General features: G+C 48.2%; 1 protein-coding gene across 5 annotated transcripts in view; it reads right to left on the reverse strand.

Annotated features, from left to right (window-relative positions):
• Positions 1 to 1,805: 1,805 nt before the first annotated feature.
• The window catches only part of cacna1ha (calcium channel, voltage-dependent, T type, alpha 1H subunit a), a 455,001-nt gene continuing 433,991 nt past the window's right edge, over positions 1,806 to 22,815 (reverse strand). For 2 of the 5 annotated variants that reach the window (XM_072481633.1, XM_072481630.1), the window contains exons 31-33: positions 15,760 to 15,931; positions 11,003 to 11,175; positions 1,806 to 4,070 (exon numbers count right to left, since the gene is read on the reverse strand). In XM_072481633.1, coding sequence (XP_072337734.1) covers positions 2,850 to 4,070; positions 11,003 to 11,175; positions 15,760 to 15,931 — 1,566 coding nt within the window. In that variant the 3' untranslated portion in view covers positions 1,806 to 2,849. The remainder of the gene's footprint in view (positions 4,071 to 11,002; positions 11,176 to 15,759; positions 15,932 to 22,815) is intronic. The other 3 variants (XM_072481631.1, XM_072481634.1, XM_072481632.1) reach the window with 3 other exon arrangements.

Below are 22,815 nucleotides of genomic sequence, written 5' to 3' on the forward strand. Positions count from 1 at the left end.
AAGGGGCTGTGTTCCACAGTGAACCAGCCATGCCTGGTAGCATGTGCACTTTGCTCCCCAACTTTAAATTCAGCACTGATTACATATTTTCACTGATATAAAGCATGTCAGAAACCATCAAAAATTAGGCCAGCAGTCTGTAATTGAGTTCCCTCAGTTCTATTTTGGATAAGCTTCTTGAAATATAACCCTGATGTTATGAATACTATTCCAATCAGTTCCTAAAAACATCAAATTATTACTAAACCTCTATTTTTTTCAATTCATTTATGGGATGTGGGTGTCGCTGGTTAGGCCAGCATTTATTGCCCATTCCTAGTTGCTCTTCAGAAGGTAGTGATGAGATGCCTTTTTGAACCGCTGCAGTCCCTGAGGTGTAGGCACACCGACAGTGCTGTTAGAGAGAGAGTTCCAGGGTTTTTCCCCAGTGACAGTGAAGGGATGGCGATATATTTCCAAGTCAGGGTGGTGAGTGACTTGGAGGGGAACCTCCAGGTGGTGGTGTTCCCAGGTATCTGCTGCTCTTGTCCTTCTAAATGGTAGTGGGTGTGGATTTGGAAGGTGCTGTCTAAGGAACCTTGGTGAGTTACTGCAGTGCAGTAGATGGTATGCATGGATTTCACTGTTCGCCGGTGGTGGAGGGTCTGAATGTTTGTGGAAGGGGGAGCGATCAAACGGGTTGCTTTGTCCTGGATGGTGTCAAGCTTTTTGAGTGTTGTTAGAGCTGCACTCATCCAGACAAGTGGAGAGTATTCCATTACACTCCTGACTTGTGCCTTGCAGATGGTGGGCAGGCTTTGGGGGGGGGGGGGGGGGGGGTCAGGAGGAGAGTTATTCGCCATAGGATTGTTAACCTTTGACCTGCCCTGGTAGCCACAGTATTTATATGGCTAGTTCAGTTCAGTTTCTGATCAATGGTAACCAACCAGGATCTTGATTTTAGGAGATTCAGCGATGGTAATGCCATTGAATGTCAAGAGGCAATGGTTAGATCCTCTCTTGCAGGAGATGGTCATTGCCTGACACTTGTGTGGAGCGAATGTAACTTACCACTTGTCAGCCCAAACCTGAATATTGTCCAGATCTTGCTGCATTTGGACACGGACTGCTTTGTTATCTGAAGATGTGCAGTCATCCGCAAACATACCCACTTCTGACCTTATGATGGAAGGCAGGTCATTGATGAAGCAGCTGAAGATGGTTGGGCATAGAACACTACCCTGAAGAACTCCTGCAGTGATGTCCTGGAGTGATAGTGTATCCTTTGCAGATTTCAATTTCAGGAAAGAGGTAAAATCTTTTAAAAACCTCTTAAAGCAAAAACATGTACTTATCCAACTTTCAGAACACCACCTAAATCCCAAAGTTATTTCTCCACATTTATAATAATAATAATCTTTATTGTCACAAGCAGGTTTCCATTAACACTGCAATTAAGTTACTGTGAAAATCCCCTAAGGCGCCTGTTCGGGCACACTGAGGGAGAATTCAGAATGTCCAATTTACCTAACAAGCACATCTTTCGGGACTTGTGGGAGGAAACCGGAGCACCCGGAGGAAACCCACGCAGACACGGGGAGAATGTGCAGACTCCGCACAGACAGTGTCCAAGCCGGGAATCGAGCGTGGGTCCCTGGCCCTGTGAAGCAACAGTGCTAACACTGTGCTACCTTGCCGCTGGATTTAGTGCTCCTCTGAATCAGAAAAGAGGTTCTGGGTAGGTTACATACAATAGAAAAAAATTACCATACCTGTGAAAGCAGCTTTCCTTCTCTGTCGCTCATCCATTGATATTACCCACAATGTAGAGTGAAAATGCAGGATTTATTTTTTATTAAGACAGAAGCGCTAATTTATTGTACACTCAAAAAACAATTTTAACATGTTTTAATGTGGAACAGGTTTGCCAAAAGCTAAATAAAAAGATAATCATAGAAACAAGCATTTAAGAATGAAGTCAGTTATCCCTTGCATGATGGATACAATATAGTAAATGTAAACTGATTTGTTTTCAAAGGTTACATATAACACTACTGACCAGGAAATGCATGTAACTTTACAAATACCATTAATAACTTACCAAACTGTAAATAAAATGCAATTAAATAAATAATGTGCTGTTAGATTTTAACTTCATTCAGTTTTTGTTTGACACTTTTCTAGTATTAGTTTGCCTTATTGTTCTCTATGGTTTCTTTAATTTATTGCAATTTAACCTGGTTGAAAATGTGACTCTTTAAAAAAAATTGAACATTGAATGAATCTATTATTGCACTGACTACAATCCAGTAGTAATTTGGTTCTCAGTAAATGTTACATTAAAAAAATTAAACATTCAGAATATGTGGCTAGCCATGAGCAAGCAGAAAAGGAAAACATTTAAAAAAACTAAATTATATACATTCCACTTAAACACCAGAAAACACCACAACTTGGAATTCAATTTTTAAGTGTGCAAAACATTACGGTTCTATATAAAAATATGTGCATTATGAAGACATAATTAAATTATTTGTCACTAATACATAATTATTTGTATATACATTGCAAACATTACATCACTGTATAGTTCTCAGCTTTTCTGCACTTCTGCATACTGTGGCTTTGCACAATAAAGTGCCTGTACACATAAATCTGACTCAAATCAATGTGATTGAGCTATGGGAAGCTAATCAAGTTCCATTCAAAAAATGTTTGCATATCCCATTTTTTTTGAATCCCTTTACAAACTCCTTGAATCAATGACAAGGGATCAAACAACAAGTATCATTGGACAGAATAATAGTCTCTGTTTTACAGTGATTGATTGGCATGAGTCTTTGTTTTCTCCCCCAGTTTATCCACCTCAGCTATACCACAAGATCATCAGTGTCTTCCCGTGTGCTAGCCATTCGGATAAGACCCCGCTTCCTAAGGGGCGTATTAGTGACACTGAGTACCTCAGTACTGTTTTCAGGCCTATGAACGTCAGGGTTTTCACTTGGCATTTTTAAATGGTCTGTTTTCTTCTGTTCGGAGGCAAGTAATTCTACTCTTGAATCTGCAGAGACACTAGAAGAAGGGGTTGAATGATTGCTGTCGGAAAACAGGTCAGATAAACTGCTTAAGGAGCTCACATCTGAGTGGTCGAATGATAAGTCTGGAATGGTAAGATGCTTGCTTTGACAGGCTGGAGGAATTCGTTGGTCTGTTTTTGAGCTCTGGTTCCCAGGTTGCAACTCTGCAAGTTCTAAAGAATCTCTATGAGCCATAGACTCAAAGGACAGTGTGCGCTTGCGCAGATGCATCCTGGCTTCAGATGCTGCAGTATGAGAAGACGGCCCACTATCACCCTCTTTCGGAGGTTCTATTGAGATACAGGGCGGACTCATCTTTTTCTTTCTTTGAGCTGCAAAAATATATTCAGAATCTGGCTGAACATGGGCAGAAGGTTCTTGCTTTTCTTCACTAGAAAATGAGCCTTCAAACTGTAAGCTTGCATCTTCATCATCAATTGATGGACATATTTCAATTGAATGTCTCCTTGGGTCATCTGTCCAAGAAGGCTTTGCCAATAATCCCTGTGCATCAACACTATAAAACTTCTTTAAGTCTTTCTCCCTGCCAACACCAGCCAAACCTGTTGTGCTGTTAGAGTTCTTTAAAGCCACAACCGATGGATTGGGAGAAAGGAAAGGTGATAAAGATAGGCTTCTTGATTCAGATTGTCTCCTCCAGTTTCTCATGGAGTTGTTGATGTAACACACTTCTTCATCAGCTGGGTCCACAGAGTTGAAGAAGGAGCTCGCTGGGTTGTTGCTGCCACTGCTGTGACTGGGCGAGCGGCTTGGGATACTACGCTGGCTGTAGACCTGCTTGTGTGTATAGACACTTGATTGCCTGTTGCGTTGAGCCAATGGTGGTAAAGACTGAGGGGTGACCCTTGGAGACAATGGTGTGGAGTGCATTAATGGTGGAACCAAGATGTGATGTGGTGAAACGTTTGGTTGGAGACTGTCACTGGACTCAATCTTCAGGCTGTTCTTAGATTCCATATTCATAACGTTCACGGAGTCATTTCTCAAGGACTCCTGGAATGTAAGCAATCGCAAAATATCAGAATACATTCTCAATAATATTGTTTCATCATAAATATCTTGTGAAACATGCCTGTTGCTGCACAGAATTAATCAAATGAGTTTCTCCTGCCTTGTATTCTTAATTGTGCAGGCTTTCTCACACCATCACTGCTCCTCCACTTCCCTCACTCCCACCCTCACCCCTTCACTAGTTTTCAATTCCTCTCCTGTCGTGATATAGAAATAAGAAAATATATTTCATACAGTCTTTCATATCCTCAGCATGCTCCAAAGTTTTTTTTACAGTCAATTTATTTTTTAATTTATTTGCAGGATGTGGAAATTGCTGACAAAGCTGACAGTTACTGACCATCCCTATTTACAACCCAGTGGCTTTAGAGGTGTTTTCACTGTGTAATCAAGAGCCAACCATATAGTTGTGACATTAGAATAACATATAGGCCAGGCTGCAAAAGGACAGCAGGTACCCCTCCCCCTAACAGACATTAGTGAACCAGTTGAGTTGAGTAACTCAACAGCTTCATGGTCACTTCTACAGGCACCGTTTAAAACAAAATTCATACTTTTTAAAACTGCATTCATATTCTCAAACTGACATGGTGGGATTTCAACTCATGTTCAGTCCAGAGCTCTGGTTTACCAATCCAGTGACACAGTTACTGCACCATTGTATCCATTCTTTTTGAAGTGTAATCATTCTTAAGGAGATAACAAATGAGAAAATGCCCAGTTAATCTGAAAGTTTTCTTGTAGATAAAGGATGTTGGCTGGGACCTGCTCTTCTTCAAATATTGTCCAAACTGTTTATATCTACCTGACCAGCTCTGCAAGGATTTGCTTTAACATCTCACCCAGAAGGCAATGCAGCACTCCCTGAGCATTGTACTTAAATATCAGCCTACATTATATGCTCAAGTCTCTTGCATAGTGTTTAAACGTATTGGCCCAGATTCTGCAGTCAACAGTGAGAGAATATCCGGAGCCATTCAGTATGTTTACATTCATCCAGACATTCTGTGAGGTTTTGTACTGAAACTTGGCACATGGCCCTCTCCAGCAGACCAGGGGTCCGTGTGAACAGGGTGGACAACTAAGGTTTCCTTAACCAATCAGATTGCAAAAACCTACTGAAGCACACAGGATCTGAAACAGGAAGTGTCAATTAGAATAGTTCATTCAATGCCAAATCATGGACAGAAAGTGGAATAATGAGAGGGAAAGAAAGATAGGTCAAGAGAGAGAGAGCTAAAAGAGGCAAATCAGGAGGAAAAAAAGTTTATTTAAATTGGGCAGCTTTCAGGTAGACAGAGGAAAGCCATGCAACTTCCATTTAATCTCTAAGGAACCATTAAGTTCTGGTGGGCACAGGGATAAATGTTGTCAATTGTCTCATTAATATGCCTGATTGTTGGTGACCTACTGGTGGTGGTGGAGGAGGTGGGGGGGGGGGGGAAGGGGGATTGCTCAGGTGTTTCAATTGGCTACTGGGTTTCTGGTTTCTCAGCCAAGCCTCATTACGCTTTCTTCAGTCCCAGAGAAAACATTGCTTGATTGACTGCTTTGGCTCACTGATGTCTTCTGTCACTTGCACAATGTGTATTTACAATATACAGAGGTTTCAGGTGCTTACAGTTTCAGCCACTGATATTATAAAGGGTTTGGATAATTAAGGCTTTTATTGGGCTGTCGCAAAAAGTAGATTTTTTAAGAAAGTGTGAAGTTATCAATGAATTCTAATTTTAAAAAACATGTTTTTACACATCCTACTATACATGATGTGGTGACTGAATGTGTATGGAAGTTCCATAAGTTGAAACGGGGGCATGAGGGGTTATGGGCATGGGTGGAGGGCATACCTTGGATGGAGAATGAGGGGTATGGGGATTGTTTGGGGGCATATGTTTGACATTAGGGGCAATCAGAGGTGGATGGGGTATACCTTGTCATGGGACAGGAAGAGTCACAAGGGAGAATACTTTGGTATGAAGACATCAGGTATACCTTTTCAACTTGCCTTTCAAACTTTCCCTCATGCAGACTATGCACGTCATCTCTGAAGTCCCATGAAGCAAGACTTCGAAAATCTGGCCCAACTCCATGAAAATTGCAGAGGACTAGGACATGGAGCCAGCTAGGTCAGGATGCAGGGTGTGGACTCAGGACCTGAACCATCCTATACCCTTAAAAGGCACGCCTGAAAATAAGAAACCCCAGGATTTGGGTTAGGAATCCCACAAGTGGGACCACCTGCCATATATAAAGAGCTCCAAAGTATTTTTAAATTGAATCATGGGGTGTGGGTGTTGCTGGCTAGGCCTATCCTAAATGGCCCTTGAGAAGGTGGTGGTGTGCTGTCTTCTCGAACTATTGCAATAAATGTGTTGCAGTCATTGGAAGAACACCAAGAGTGCACTTAGGAAGGAAGTTCCCGGATTTTGACCCAGTGGCACTGAAGGGACGGTGATATAGTTCCAAGTCAGAATGTTGCGGAGAACCTGGAGGGCGGTGGTATTCCCCTGCATCTGCTTCCCTTGTTTTTTGAGGTGGTAGAGGTTGTGGGTTTGGAAGGTGCTGTCGAAGGAGCTTTAATAACTTGCTGCAGTGCACCTTGTAGATCATACACACTGCTACCACTGTGCATCGGTGATGGAAGCAGTGAATGTTTAAGGTGGCAGATGGGGAGCAAATCTGGATGGTGCTGAGCTTCTTGAGTGTTTTGGCAAAGCACTCAGTCAGGTAAATGGAGAATCTTCCATCACACTCTTGTAGATGGTGGACAGTTTTGGGGAGTCAGCAGGTGAGTTAAACTCTGAAGAATTCCCAGTCTCTGATCTGATCTTTTAGCCACAGTTTCTGGTCAATGGCAACTCACAGGATGTTGATAGTGGGGGTATTCAATGATGGTAATGCCATTGAATGGCATGGGGAGATGGTTGGAATTTATCTTGTTGGAGATGGTCATTGTCTAGCACTTGTGTGGCACAAATGCTACTTGCCACTTATTAGCCCAAGCCTGCAAATTTGCTGCATGTGGACATTTACTGCTTAGTATCTGAGGAGTCACAAATGGTGTTGAACATTGCAATCACGTACAATTATCTGTGATCATCCTCACTTCTGACCTTATGAAGGAAGGAAGCTAAAGGTGATTAGACCGAGGACATCCCGAGGAAGTCTGCAGCGATGTCCTGGGACTGAGGTGATTGACTTCCAACAGTTTTGCTCAGGTTCCTTGTTGCCACACTCAGTCAAATGCCGCCTTGATGTGAAGTGCAGTCACTCTCACCTGCCTCTGGAATTCAACTCTTTTGTCCATGTTTGAACCAAGGCTGTAATAAGGTCAAGAGCTGAGTGACCCTGGTGGAATCCAAACTGAGTGTCAGTGAACAGGTTATTGCTGAGTAAGTGCCGCTTGGTAGCATTGTTGATGACCCCTTCCATTACTTTACTGATAATCGAGAGTAGACTGGTGGCGCAGCAATTGGACAGGTTCAATTTGTGCTGTTTCTTATGTACAGGGCATATTTGGGAAACTTTCCACATTTCTGGGTTGATGCCAGTGTTTAAGCTGCAGTGGGACAGCTTGGCTAGGTGTGTGGCTAGTTCTGGAGCACGTCTCCAGTGAAAGACTCTGAAAATCTTATCCCCTGTGCCCAATTAAGGGATCAGGCGTCATGTGGGGACCTTCTGAAAGCCACCCCCACCCACCCTTCCCTCTGAACACCTTTGCTTGAACACTCTCTTCCTGCAACACCATGCCCCTCATTTACCATATTCCAGGAATCCAATCATCCCCGGTCAAACCATGGAGCACCACTGGCAGCAGCTATCACTCCTGGTGGCATTGCTAGCATTGGAAGGCAGTGGCAAAGTGGTATTGTTGCTGGACTAGTAAAACAGCGTCCCAGGATAATGATCTGGGGATCGGGTTCGAATCTCAGCACGGCAGTTGATGGAATATAAACTCAATAAAATATCTGGAATTAAGTCTAATGATGACCATGAAACCATTGTCGATTGTTGTAAAAACCCACCTAGTTCACTAATGATCTTTAGGAAAGGAAATCTGCCATCTTTATCTGGTCTGGCCTACATGTGACTCCAGACCCACATGTGGTTGACTCTTAAATGCCCTCTGAAATGGCCTAGCAAGCCACTCAGCTGTATTCAACTGCTACAAAAATACAAAAAAGGAATGAAACTGGACGGACCATCCAACATCGAACCAGGCACTGGAAATGACAACTGCAAACTCAGCCTTGCCCACGCTGCAAAGTCCTCCTTACTAACATCTGGGGGCTTGTGCCAAAGTTGGGAGAGCTGTGGGCCACCTAAAATTTGTATTCAACCATAATCTGCAACCTCATGGCCCAGCATATCCAGCACTCTACCATTACCACCAAGCCAGGGGATCAACACTGCTTCAATGAAGAGTGCAGGAGAGCATGCCAGGAGCAACATCAGGCATACCAAAAAATTAGGTGTTGACCTGGTGAAGCTACAGGATTATGCGTGTGCCAAACAGCATAAGCAGCAAGTAATAGTCAGAGCTAAGTGATTCTACAACGAACGCATCAGATCTAAGCTCAGTAGTCCGCCACAACCATCCATGAATGGTGGTGGACTATTGAACAACTCACTGGAGGAGAAAGCTCCACAAATATCCCCATCCTCAATAATGGAGGAGCCCAGCACATATGTGCAAAAGACAAGGTTGAGGCATTTGCAACAATTTTCAGCCAGATGTGCCGAGTGGGTGATCCATCTCGGTTTCCTCCAGAGGTCCCCAGCAACACAGAAGTCATTCTTCAGCCAATACGATTCACATACTGCAAAGGCTATGGACCCTGATAATATCCCAGCAATAGTACTGAAAACATATGCTCCAAACCTTGCTGCATGCCTAGCTAAGCTGTTCCAGTACAGCTACAACACTGGCATCCACCTGGCAATGTGGAAAGTTGCCCAGGTGTGTCCTGTACACAAGAAACAAGACAAACACAGCCAATTACCGCCCTATCAGTCTACTCTCCATCATCAGCAAAGTAATGGAAGGACTCATCAACAGTGCTATCAAGTGGCACTTACTCAGCAATAACCTGCTCATGGATGCTCAGTTTGGGTTCCGCCAGGGTCACTCAGCTCCTGACCTCATTACAGCTTTGGTTCAAGTTAGACAAAAGAGCTGAATGCCAGAGGTGAGGTGAGAGTGACTGCCCTTGACATCAAGGCAGCATTTGACCGAGTATAGCATCAAGGAACCCTAGCTAAACTGGAGTCAATGGACATCAGGGGGGAAATGATCCACTGGTTGGAGTCAAACCTGTCACAAAGGAAGATGGTTGTGGTGGTTGGAGGTCAATCATCTCAACTTCAGGACTTCACTGCAGGAGATCCTCAGGCTTGTGTCCCAGGCCGAAACCATCTTCAGCTGCTTCATCAATTACGTGCCTTTTATCATAAGGTCTGAAGTGGGGATATTTGCACGTTGTTGCACAATATTCAGCACCATTCGCGACTCCTTAGATAATGAAGCAGTCCATGTCCAAATGCAGCAAGACCTGGACAATCGGCCATCTCCTACAAGAGCAGTTCTAACCACCGCTCCTTGACATTTAGTGGCATTTAGTGGCTGTTTAGCACAGGGCTAAATCGCTGGCTTTGAAAGCAGACCAAGGCAGGCCAGCATCACGGTTCAATTCCCGTAACAGCTTCCCCGAACAGGCGCCGGAATGTGGCGACTAGGGGCTTTTCACAGTAACTTCATTTAAAGCCTACTTGTGACAATAAGTGATTTTCATTTCATTTCATCCATTACCATCGCTGAATCCCCCACAATCAACATCCTGGGGATCCATTGATCAGAAACTGAACTGGATTAGCCACATTAATACTTGGCTACCAGGGCAGGTCAAAGGGTAGGAATCCTATGGTGAGTAACTCGCCTCATGACCCCCCAAAGCCTGTCCACCATTTACAAGGCACAAGTCAGGTGTGTAATGGAATACTCTCCACGTACCTGGATGAGTGCAGCTCCAACAACACTCAAGAAGCTCAACACCATTCAGGAGAAAGCAGCCTGCTTGATTGCTCCTCCTTCAACAAACATTTAAACCCTCCACCACTGACGAACAGTAGAGACTCTGTGTACCATCTACAAGATGCACTGCAGTAACTCACCAAGTTTCCTTCAACAACACGTTCCACACCCACGCCCACTACCATCTAGAAGGACAAGAGCAGTAGATACTTGGAACCCCACCACCTGGAGGTTCCCCTCCAAGTCACTCACCCACTGACTTGGAAATATATTGCCGTTTCTTCATTGTCGCTGAGGCAACATCCTGGAACACCCTCCCTAACAGCACTGTGGGCGTACCTACACCTCAAGGACTGCAGCGGTTCAAGAAGGCAGCTCACCACCACCTTCTGAAGGGTAACTAGGGATGGGCAATAAATGCTGGCCGAACCAACGACACCCACATCCCGTAAATGAATAAAAAATAAGAACTGCCAACCTCTGATTGGCCAGGAGCTACCGGTGTGCAGGGTATAAGCTTGGCAGAGGCGAGGGACCTAGATTATGGTGGCTAGAATCGTAGGAATAGAAACACAATGACATTGTGTTCATTTAAAAGATGTCAAAGGGGCACCGAATGTCCAATATAGCAGGTAGTGTGAGTGAGAAGATTCTGTGCAGGAAGTAGGCATTAGCAATCCCCTATCCCGAACAGTGCTCTTTTACAAAAAGCAAAAGAAAATTGGGGCACAGTTTAAATGGTATGCCAACTTGCTTTCAGCCAGTTTTGTGTAATTGTCAAAGACCACAAATTGGAAGCAAATGCCACTGATTTCTGCTCCAAGTTGAGCCTACTTGCTTTGATGCAAAATGCGAATGCCTTTTAAACAAAATCGATCAATACCTGTCTATGTAGCAGCCTGTTAAAACTGGGTGATCTCGGTGGTCTCTGTGGAGGAGGGATTTTGGGGAGGGTGATGTGGCTGGTCGAAGCAAAGTTATGATGAATTACCTCAGTGGGAACTCCAAGATATGCAGAAACTTCGGCAGGCTGAGACTGGACCGAAGTCATAGACCCTAAATAAAAAAATCCAGAGGAAAAACGAACCCTGAATAAAAAAAACTTGAAACCAAAGGCATTTGTCAGATAAAAGATTATTTTAATTTTTTCCCTGCAATGTCTCCTCGTTAGGGAAGCTTAAACCTTGATTCCCTATTTTGTGATAGTATATTTTTGGCTAATTTATGAGACCCAATTGAGTTACTCAGTTAGTCTATGCTTCTAAAATTAACAGGTTCAGTCAGAGTCAAGACAGACTCCAGAAATATTGAGAGCAGGCTTTGAGATTGACATCTCAAAGTTTGACTCGGGCCCAACAACCCCATCGATGTGTGACATTGGGACTTGGGGTTGGACCAGTTCTGAGGCCTCAGTTGGATTCAGATGTGCCAGTGGTGCAGGCAAGTTTGGTTGTCAGCATTAGAAATAGGGCCAACCGGAGGAAGGAGTGCGCAGGGGTTGATGGGGTTGGGGGGTTGGGGGGGGGGCTCTGGCTCCGGGGGCCGAAGCTGAGGTACATCTATGGTGAACTTGTGCAAATTGGGGGTTGCAGAGGGAAGCATTTTTTTTTTCCATTTTCAAGTGGCTCTCAGAAACAAGGCCATGGGGGTCAGCCCCTGGAGAGGGTAAGGGAAAACCAAGCACCGTCTGTCCCCATCCCTTGTCTGTACAGTTTAGTTGCACCCTTAAACCATCGAAGACCTGGGGGCACGATCCACAGGCTGCATCGCACTCTCACTTGAGGGCGGTGCAGCTAGTGAATGGCGGGAGAGCCCTCTCACGGGTTTCCCGGCAGTCTTCACATTTCGCGAGATTCAACTAAGTCCCGTGAGGCGTCGGTGTCAGAATCCTGCCCATAAGGGGCTGGACCAAACGGCACATGCTGAAGTGGGTTTTAAACCGATCAGTGCTGGTCCACATAAAACGTGGACCAGGCGGAATGGCAGCCGGGGGGGTTCTCTCGAGCTACCAGAGGCCCCAGGGTGGTCAAGGTAAATGCAGGGTGGCTCCCTGACCCTCCCCCTGGAACGTGGGCACTTTGGCACTGCCCAGGTGGCACCTTGGCACTGCCACCCTGACAATGCCAAAGTGCCTGGATGGCACTGCCAAGCTGGCAGGAACACTGCATGGGTTCAGTGCAAGGGTGCCTGAGTGCCAGTGTGGCACTGCCAAGGCTCAGGGGCTCAGGGGGGCCATGCCCACAAAATGAGAGTGGAGGAGGGGTTTGAAGGGTGGGAGAGTGCAGGGTAGGTAAGTTAGGAGGTGAGGGTGCTGTAAGGGGGCTTATGGGGGCCTGAAGAGGGAGACCCCCAGGGACTTCATAGTGGGGTATCCTCACTTGGGGGGGGGGGGGTAGTGTCCATGTGTGTGGGGGGATGACATTGCCCATGGGTGGAGGGTGTCCCACAAGCTCACTGAGAGATCGGTGCACCCTTTCAAAATGGCTGCTCGATCTCTGAGTTCAGCTCCTTAGTGCTAAAAAGAATTCTAAGTGTGGGCTAAACCGGTGATAAATTCCCCAAGGCCCAAAGAAGTGACTAATGTCGCGATTCTCTGGAAGGATCTCTAAGTGATGTAGCGAGCGGGAATTAGCCAAGTGAGGCTGGCAACCCAATACACATTAATTGGTCCACATAACGAGGTCTCACGGATTTCTCGCCGCAATTGAAGGCTCGTCAGCTGATTCGTAGGGACCACTCTCGCCAGCCCCCCGCTAACGAGCTCGAGCAGTACTTAAGCTGAACTTGCTCAACCAACCCCAGCCAGCTTGAACAATGGCGCCAAGGAAACCAGCCCCAAGATCTGGGGGCACTGACCTGTAGAGGCTGTTAGACATTGTGGAGGCCAGGAGGGATGTCCTGTTCACCTGAGGGCCCAGGAGGGATAGCCACAGGGCATCCAGTACCAACTGGGACAAGGTGGTGGTGGTAGTGAGCTCGGGGAATGTGAACAGGAGGACTGGCCTCCAGTGCAGGAAGAAGCTCAATTACTTAAACTGGGCAGCACGAGTGAGTAGACACCAGCACCGCCCCAGCCCCACTGGAGACCTCTCCCTGACCCACCTCCCGACCCCCCTGCCCACACAAGAGCATCTACCCTCCTCCCCCTTCAACCCCCCAACCCTTCCTCTTCCCCTCCCCCCTTCAACCTCCCCAACCCCTCCTTCACACCCCCTCCCACCACTGTGAACCACACACATGGCTAACGATGTCCCCTCTGTGTCTCCTCAGGAAAAGCTCCCCCACAATCGCCTGGAGAAGGCCCAGATCGGCGGTGGTGTGCCAGACATCAGGATCCTCACCACTTTCGAGGAGCATGCCCTGGAAGTGACCGAGGGCAGGGCGGTCAGCAACGTGGAGGCTGGCAGACGAGGCAGAGGTGAGGAGCTTCCGGCCCCACCCAGACTGCCTGTTAAACGTGAGTTGTTATTGCCTTACTGACTGATCCATCCCATCCCACTGACCACATGTCCATTCTCTTGCAGGTCCTCCACTGGACAGGTCTGCTGCATCACAGAACCCAGCTAAGTCCCAGCCTGATGCTGCGCCTGTGGAAGAGGTCATCCTGGAGCTGACGGAGACGATAGGGAGCGGCCAGCACATTCAGAGAGAGGTGTCAGCAACACTCCAGCAGATCCGTAGTGGCTTGGAGGAGTCCCAGAGGCTACGGGCACAGGGTTGTTTCTGGCAATGCGTGGCACCGAGGCCAACACTGCTGGGGTGGCGACCGCAGTGGAGAACCTGGTACACGACGTTGGCACCATGCGTAAAGGTATCCAAGGCGTTGTGCAATCGTTGACAGACATGGCTGAGGATTTAGGCAGAACGTCTGCCTCACTGGGGGATGTCACCCAGTACCAGGCTGACCTTGATGAAGTTCTACGGGACATGACCTGCTCTTGTATGGGATGGCCGAGGCGCTGCAGAGCTTGTCCCAGTCACAAGTGGGCATTGCCGAGGCACTTCAGAGCATGTCCCAGTCACTGAAGAGCATTGCTGAGGGCATTGACCTGATGGTGCAGACCATGGGGAGCCGCCAGGGCTGGCACAGCCAGATGTTGCAGTGGCAGATAGGGCTCGAATGAGCTGCCCTCCATCCCAAAGTGAACCCCAGGTCCTCATGGGTACCGAGCAGGAGGGGGGAGTGCTGGCTGCCTCCACCTCAGATGTGCATCCTAGGGACACACCTAGATGTAGTGGTAGAGCTCGGAGGGCAAGGCACATTGAGGATCACTGAGGGCACCGAGGTGGGGAGGGGGGAGGGGTTAGGTAGGTAGGAGGTGAGGGGACTGGGGTTGGGGGAGGGGCCAGCACCATCGGGAGAGTGGGGAATTGTCACACGCAATAAACACCTTTGTGCACAACCAGTATGATTCTCTTTCACCTTGATCCGCCAGCAGGCCGACCTCGGAACATTTGGTCCATCTCTCCAGGCACCTCGCCCTCGCCATGGCACTAACCCACCCTCCGACCGTGGACATTTCCTCGGAGCTGTGTCCCATCCTCTGGGTGTTTGGATGTTCGGATGTTGCATGTGTGGTGTTGCTACCGCAGTGTTCAGGCACAGTTTCCAGCCATCAAGGTGTGAATGGGATGCTAGGCAATGACTCCCACATGCTACATGGCCAGCCCACCCACAGAGATCCACTTGAGTTGTGTGAAGTGCTCACTTAACCACGATTGCCAATTCCCTCGGCAGTTGGTGGGGGTTATGGGTGGTCGGTGTGGACAATGATTGCCCCAGGAATGGGCACACACGATCTAGGGGTTGGCATGGTGGTTCCATGCGCGGTTCACCCCCTGTTGCCCTCCCAGCACCCCCCCCCCCCACACCCACCCATGGCAGCTCACCCTCAGCCAAGGGTCCACCACACCTGCAGAGCACTGGGGTGGCAAGCCCAACGCCCTCCGGCTCTTTGCCTGTGAGCAAAAATGGCTACTCACCTCCACAGAAGCCCTTCTGCCAGGTTCACGTTTTTCAAAAGGAGTACTAATCGGCACGAGCGTGACCACTCGCTGGGGAGGCGGCTGAATGACGGGAGGCCATTGGAGATGGGATGGCTCGCGTTAATTGTATGAAAATGAGGCGAAAGTGGTGATAATTGGTTTCTCGTCACGCTACGGCAAGATCCCGATTGCGCCTACGTGAGCGGGCCGGTTTCATCGCAAACTGTTTGCCGCCTGGCACGGTTCTCGTTTTTGGCCTCTCCCGCTATTCACCGGCCTCGTTTCGCTTGAGCGAGAGTGTAATGGGGCCGGAGAATCGTGCCCATAGTGTCATTGGATAGTGGTGGGGAACTCATCGGCAGAGCCGGTGGGAAACTCCCTGACAAACCTGCCACAAACAAACTTAGTAATTTTTTGAGAGAACCGGACCCCTGATCTGGAGGGTCTCCCTCCTACTCCCACAAGTTATGGCAGGAGCAATGGTAGACGTCTGCAGCAGCATGATGCCCGGAGTTTCTACGTTGTGCACTTCAGTCTGATTCACAAGACTGACGTTCCGGTGAATTAAAGAACAGCAATGAATTTTCAAATAATTTTTGATTGACTGATTGAAAATATTTCCCTTTCTTAAATAAATACTTGTCAGTGACATACCCTGATGGGAATCCACTTCATGTAGCGGAAAATGAGTTTGGGCTGATCTAACTGGGCGAAACATGTAGCTGTCGTTAGGTAAGGAATGCATTCGAGACACAGAAACTTTCCGAACAGTAAGCAGATTTTCGGTTTGATTCTCTCCTACCATTTTTCTGTATCGAGGATCTTCCTGTTTAAAAATAACCAGAGAGGACTGTAAATTATTCACGTTGTGTAATATTACAGTAGAATTATGCAGCATCGGTACATTCATACCCACACATAACAATAAGCCAGCAATGAACCATTGCCTTCAACATGCCTGGAACTGACTGCTAATAAATGCAGAGAAATGTACAGGGTACCAACAGAGCTAAGATGTGGAATTGCCTGATTTTCTCAATTACACAAGAGTCTCTAGTGGCAGTTAATTGATCATAATGCTGCAGGTATTCTACAACTGTGAGCTAAAAGAGGGAAATCTATCAAGTACAGTTTCAATAGCCATTAAACTAATAAAATCACTTATACATAGGTTCATTTGTGTGTGCAGGGAGGCCAGTCAGCTTATGAGATATGCACACTGTTGTGGACTGACATCGACTGTGAACCCAGCTGATATAGCCCAAACAGATAATACTTAAGGGGCTGGATTCTCCGCCGGTGGGCTGCTCCGTTTTTCCGGCAGCCCGGAGGTTTCCCGCCGGCGTGGGGCTACCCCACAATGGGAAACCCCATTGACCGGCCGGCGTAATGGAGCATCTGCCGCCGTGCTGAAGCAGAAATGTGGCGGGGCGGAGAATCCAGCCAATAGCTTTTAATGGCTGCCATGATGGGAGCACTGATCCCCTTATTCTGGTCAGGATTTCTAATCTAGGCTCCCAAGCTTCTGTGCCACGGTGTCTGCAACAAAGGCCACAGGACAGTCTTCTTATTTTAATAAAAAACAAAAATGCTGAAACAACCCAGCAGATCGGTCAGCATCTATGGAAAGAGAACCAAACAGAGGGCAGGAGTCTTAATTTGGGAGATTGTGGGCCCATTTCTCCCAAACAATTTCTAAGTTCATTTGTGGCGGGTTGTTCTCGGAGTTTCCTGCCGGATTTGCCAGCAAGTTCCCCACCGCTATTCAATGACACTTAGTCACTTTTTCTGGGCCCTGGGGAATTTCTCACCAGGTTAGCCCACACTTAGAATTTCTTTTAGCACTGGGGAGCTGAACTCAGAGATCAGGCTGCTATTTTGAAAGGGTGCCCCAATCTCTAAGTGAGCTTGTTGGTCCCCCACACCTCCACCCATGGGCAATGCCACCCCCACACACATGGACACTACCGCGCATACCCCATTGAAGATACCCTCTATGGGGTCCCTGGGGGTCCCCCTCTTCAGGCCACCCTATGTCCCCTTAAAGCATCCCCTCCCTTCCAGGGCCCCCAATCATCACCCCCCAACCTCCCAGAGGCCCCTACTTACCTACCCTTCACTCCCCCACCCTTCAATCCCCTCCTCCACCCTCTTTTGTGTGCATGGCCCCCTCAGCCCCTGAGCCTTGGTAGTGCCATCCTGGCACTTAGACACCCTTGCATTGACACCCAGGCAGTGTTCCTGCTAGATTGGCAATGCCATCCGGGCACCTTGGCAGTGCCAGGGTGGCATTGCCAAGGTGCCAGCTGGGCAGTGCCAAAGTGCCCACGTTCCAGAGGGAGGGCCAGGGGACCACCCTGCACTTACCCAGACCACCCTGGGGGCTCTGGTGGCCCAAGAGAACCACCGGGTACCGTTCCACCTAGTCTACATTTATATGGGCCAGCACTGATCGACACCCAGCTGCAGCCTTCCTGGGGAGGCCTATGAATTGAGGGAGGCCGGTGAATCCCGCTCAGGTAGGTCGTAAGTAGGTTTGACCTACTTCCGCGAGCGCCATTCGGTCACGCCAATTTGGGGCAGGGTTGCGACTCTGACGTCGCGTGGGGCTTCGGAGAATCTCGCGAGGCGCAGAGGCTGTGGGGAGGCTCGCTGGAGGGCTTTCCCGATATTCTCCAGTTGCGTTGCGCTCAAGCGAGAGCCCAACACGGCCGGAGAATCGCGCCCTATGTTCTCCTGTCGGAGCTGAATTGCTGGGAGCGCAAATCAAGAAACGATTCCTGATCCTTAACCATGCAAATTTTTGCATGGCGAGGAGTGCAAGGGATTCCCTAGGGATTTTGAGCGGGTGGCCTGATAGTGAGGTTGTGCAGCTGGCCCCCCACCCCCCTTGCAGCACAATTCAGGAATCCCCTCCCCCAGAGACCCCATAATTAAAAAGAACCCCCCCCCCCTCCAACCATGAGCTAGAGAGCAGTCCAGACAGAGGCAGTGACAAAAAATCACTGATTTAAAATCCATGTGTGCAATACACCTGTTGATCAGGCACAGGAACCAGCACCTGTCAATTGCTGGAAAGTGAAAACCAGTCAGATGGGTTTAAACCCACTCAGATCTTTGATCTGAAAGCCATTCATTCATTTCTCTTTGATATTGATTTTACTAGACTGTGGTTGACAGCTTCCACATATCCCCAGCTGTCAGAATTGTTCCATTCATCTTCCTTCACATTTGAGTGACTTTGAAGTGGTCAGCTGTGAAACTAACCAATGTTTTTAAACATCAAGCATTGATTGACAATTCCTGGGCCACATCAAAGTGAGTTAAGTGCTTTCTATTAGTTTCAATACTGTCTACTTCAAAGTCACTCAAGCTGAAGGGAGATGAATGGAACAATGCAGACAGCTGGGCTTGTGTAGAAGCTGTCAATCACAGCCTAGAGGTCTCTGTTCTGGTGAGTCTCTATGCGGGTCTCTTAGGAGGTCTCTGGTGGAGGGTGTAGTGACAGGCGGCTGGTGGGGAGGAGTGGGCAGATCTTGCATTGTGGGGGTAGGGTATGGGGGACTGTAGCATCAGAAAAGGATCAACAGGGGCTGATCCAGTTTTTTCCCAACAATGGATTCTCCGCTGCATTGGCAGTGGGTGCCGGACAATCCAGCCGAATGAAGAGTCATACAGACTCGAAATGTTGGGTGTGATTCAACGGGCATGAAACAAAGTCCACTTTGGGCGCGTTTAGCAGGGTATTTCTCGGTGGCTGCAGCACCGGATTTCACCCCACTATTCATCAGCACTTTGCCTTTTTTTGGGGCCTTGGGGAGTTTCTCCCCACCAAAGTCATACATTAGTGCAATTCCAGCAGGCTGGCTCCTCGCCGATCGGGGTGCCATTTTTACCTGCCGACCCGATCTCTACAAACCCCCTTTCAGGCTCCCCTGCTTCCTGGATCCCACCCCCTGACCTTCTTATGGTCCCTGGAACGCCTCTCTAATGGGCAAGGCTGCCACCCTGGTCTGACCCCAGCAGAGCCAACCTACCTGTGTGGCACTGGCAGGGTGCCAGGGCCACTGGCAGGGTGCTAGGCTGGCAGTGTCATGGCGCCCAGTTGCCAGGTTATGTTAACTCCGGGCTAGATACTACGCCACCTGCTGCCGATAGCAGAGTCTCCGATGTGGCAGAGAATCCAGCGTCGGGGAAGAAACGTTTCTGTTGCTCCAGGCACCCATTGGCGTTGGATGCGAGGTTTGCATCATTAAGACCCATTTGCATCCTATTAATGGGCTGGACACCATATTCTCCAAACCCTCTTGTCTGGGAATCACGAGAGCGAGAATTGGTGCAGGTCCTGAAAAGCGTGTAGCTGACGCGGTGGACCTCGCAGTGGACCAAGGGAAGTTACCCCAAAAATCCATCAGAGGCCCATGCTCTCCCCCACAATGCAAGACCTGCTCCATGTTTGCGGAAATCAGTGCTAAACAGCATCTGGTTGAGGTCTCACAGGTGCGACGTTCGCCCTGGCGCCGGGTGAAAACCAGGTCAATGAAAAATGAAATGAAATGAAAATCGCTTATTGTCACGAGTAGGCTTCAATGAAGTTACTGTGAAAAGCCCCCAGTCGCCACATTCCGGCGCCTGTTCGGGGAGGCTGGTACGGGAATTGAACCGTGCTGCTGGCCTGCCTTGGTCTGCTTTATAAGCCAGCGATTTAGCCCAGTGAGCTAAACCTGCCCTGATGGCTCATTTAAATATGCTGATCTAGATCACGCCCATTGAAGGCAGTATACAGATCGAGCCAGGCTGATGGAGTTGGGTGACTCATGATCGCCCGACGCAGAGTTCAATTTGGGGCTCTTGCAGGATTCACCCATTGCGCATGGTGGTGGCTGAATAGCGCCCGTGAACTCGGTTTCTCTGTCCACAAAAGCTGTCAGACCTGTTGGGTTGTTCCAGCATTTTCTCTTTTTATTTCAGCTTTCTGGCATCCGCAGTATTTTGCTTTTATTTTTCTTAATGCAGCTGGGCATAATGGATCACAAAGGAAAATTGGGTGGGCAAGTTGCCATGTCAGTAACAGAGTCAACCTTGATGCACTGTCTTAAGTAATTGATCTGATATAACCAAAGCATAAAAGAAAAATCTGCCTTCACTTTTTTAATGCTATAGATGTTAAAATACTTCAGTCATTCAAGCCACAAAGGAGTTTAAGAATGACACTGGGTGACTCTATTCCAAATGTAAAGTTTTGCAATCTTCTCTCTCTTCCTCAGTCTGCATTTACTGTTGCACTAACTGCAGTATTGCCAAGGTTTGAAAATAAATCTCTTTTTAACGTATTTACACTTCATTTCGATTTTTTGAAGGTGAAATTGGTCCACACCAGCAGTGAAAAATGGGCTCACAGAGAACAACAGTCTGTTTTCCACCAAATCCCTCTATCTTTTACATGGATCTCCCAAATCCCAACATTGCATCATATTCCACCAACAAATACTGGATTCTATTTTTTGCAATTGGCATTAGGTTTTGGGGGATTCACTGCTCTTTAGAAATGCTACAACAACGTGTCATTAAACAGAAATCTAGAAAAGCTGCTTACGAAACTTTAGCCTCTTACCAGATTTGAATGCTGTACAAAGTGCATCTTAAACAGTACAGGCACACTTTACACTGTCAGACATAATTAATGAAGTATAAACATATTACTTAAAACATCTTCAACAAAAGGCAACAGAGTTTTTCAAAGTTCTTCATTGCCCACCCATCCTGCCATGACCACTGCCAGAGTTAGAGAAAGAATTTCAGCGAGTAAAGGAATGCAGCGCACAACATTTAAAACAGTAAAGCCACATTAACCCCGTGCTTCACGTTGGCGATTAGACATTGCCATCGGGATTCTTCATCCCGCCGCACCCATTTTCTGGTGGAGTGCCCCCGCCCCCCAGCAGCGGGATTCTCCATTCCAGCAGCCGGTCAATGGGATTTCCTATTGTGGATACCCCACGCCATCGGGAAATCCGTGGGCGTGAGTGCGCTGCTGGCAAAACAGAAGGTCCTGCCGATGGAGAATCCAGGCCATGTTTTTATTGCATCATGTCTCATAGCCAGTTGATGAAGGAATCGCGATGTGGCGGAGAGGCGTGCAAAATAGAAAAAATCTGTTTTGCATCCGGCAACGAATCCGACGTCGTACTCCGGTTCCTTGCCGGTGGCGATATCAATGTTTGCGACCCTCATCTGCAGATCCATGCAAAACCATCATTTGCATGAATTTTAATATCATCAACTGCTTGGACATTTCATGCTCCAACCCACCCATGATGCTCCACCCCTCTTAGGCAGAAGGCTTGCAGGTGTGAATGAGTGCAAGTATTTACAAGCAGGGTCTGAGCACCAAGGCTGTGAAAGGGGAGCGGGAGGCTAAATAAACTCAGAAAAAGCCTCAAAAATTGTTGGGCTTGGTATGGGGATGGCTGCCCAGGCCGGGGGCAGTACCAAGGAATGACTTGGTGCCATGTCCATGGATCAGGGTGGCATGGCTCAGACCGCCATTGCTGCAGTATGTGTTTTAAACACACTCCTCTGGTGCTACATTCAGGCTCCTGGCATCTCACACGGCTGAGTGCTCCCTGTGTATTTTGAATGCTCAGAGATTCTTTGGTCATCTGGGAGCCCACCCAGGCCACCGCTCTGGACACCCTCATACCCCAGCTGCATCATCAAGGAGATGGGCATGGCCAAGCTCAATCAGGGGCTCCACCAGGTTTTGGCACGCCTCAGAAGCGCTGCACCACTGCAGGGGAAGCAGGGGATCAGCAAAGCTCACCCCAATGAAAGGACACCTGCACTGTAGCCTTTGAAGCTCTCCCTGGTTCTCTGCCTCTCTCAGGGCAGAGGACTCACCGTGACCTCCACCCCTCAGGATTACCAGCTGTCTCCTCCTGATGAGGCTGGCAGCGCTGATCGCTTCTGCCACTGCCATACAGGTGCTGTTCAGAAGGCAGGCTTGAGTCTGTGGCCCATTCTGGGGAAGAGGGTGTCCATCTTCATTTGCTGTGTGTCCACTTCGGACTCCGGCCTCGAGGTGAAGGTCTTTTCTGAGCCATTTTCATTTGCAGTGAGTGTGTGGTAAGTGGAGCACTTATAAGCAGTTCCAGCTGTCAGGCTCTTTGGTGCTAATTTCAGCCAAGTGATTACAATGCCCACCAGACTGGGAATTGCTCTCAATTCACACCAATGGGATACTGGCCCATTTGCATGACCTGACTCGCTTACCAAATAGCACTCCAATGGAAGTGTGAATCGCACGCTATTCAGTCCCAGCAGACACTTAGGGCTCAATTCACCAACCCTGTTACGTCTGGCGCGGATTCGGGTGCAACAGGTGAATCGCGTGGGAGCCCCAAACCAGGCTCCATACCAGGCATGAAACCTCACATGAGGTTGCTCGCCCAGCGCGATCCAGATCTGAATATTTACCTCAGATTTACCTGGGACTCACCGGTCGCACCTGGGAGATCTCGCCAGGGTGCCATTTATTACTTGTCCACACAAACCTGGACCAGATATAACAGCACCTGGGGAGCATTCTCCCAGGCCATTGGAGACCCCCGGGTGGCTGGGGACAGGGTTGGGTGGCACCCAGGCACTGACAGTCTGGCACCCTGGCAGTCCACACGGGGCATCCTGGTAGTACCATCCTGGGTACTGCCA

Source organism: Scyliorhinus torazame, chromosome 17 (assembly GCF_047496885.1).
Source record: "Scyliorhinus torazame isolate Kashiwa2021f chromosome 17, sScyTor2.1, whole genome shotgun sequence".
Lineage (NCBI taxonomy): Eukaryota > Metazoa > Chordata > Chondrichthyes > Carcharhiniformes > Scyliorhinidae > Scyliorhinus > Scyliorhinus torazame.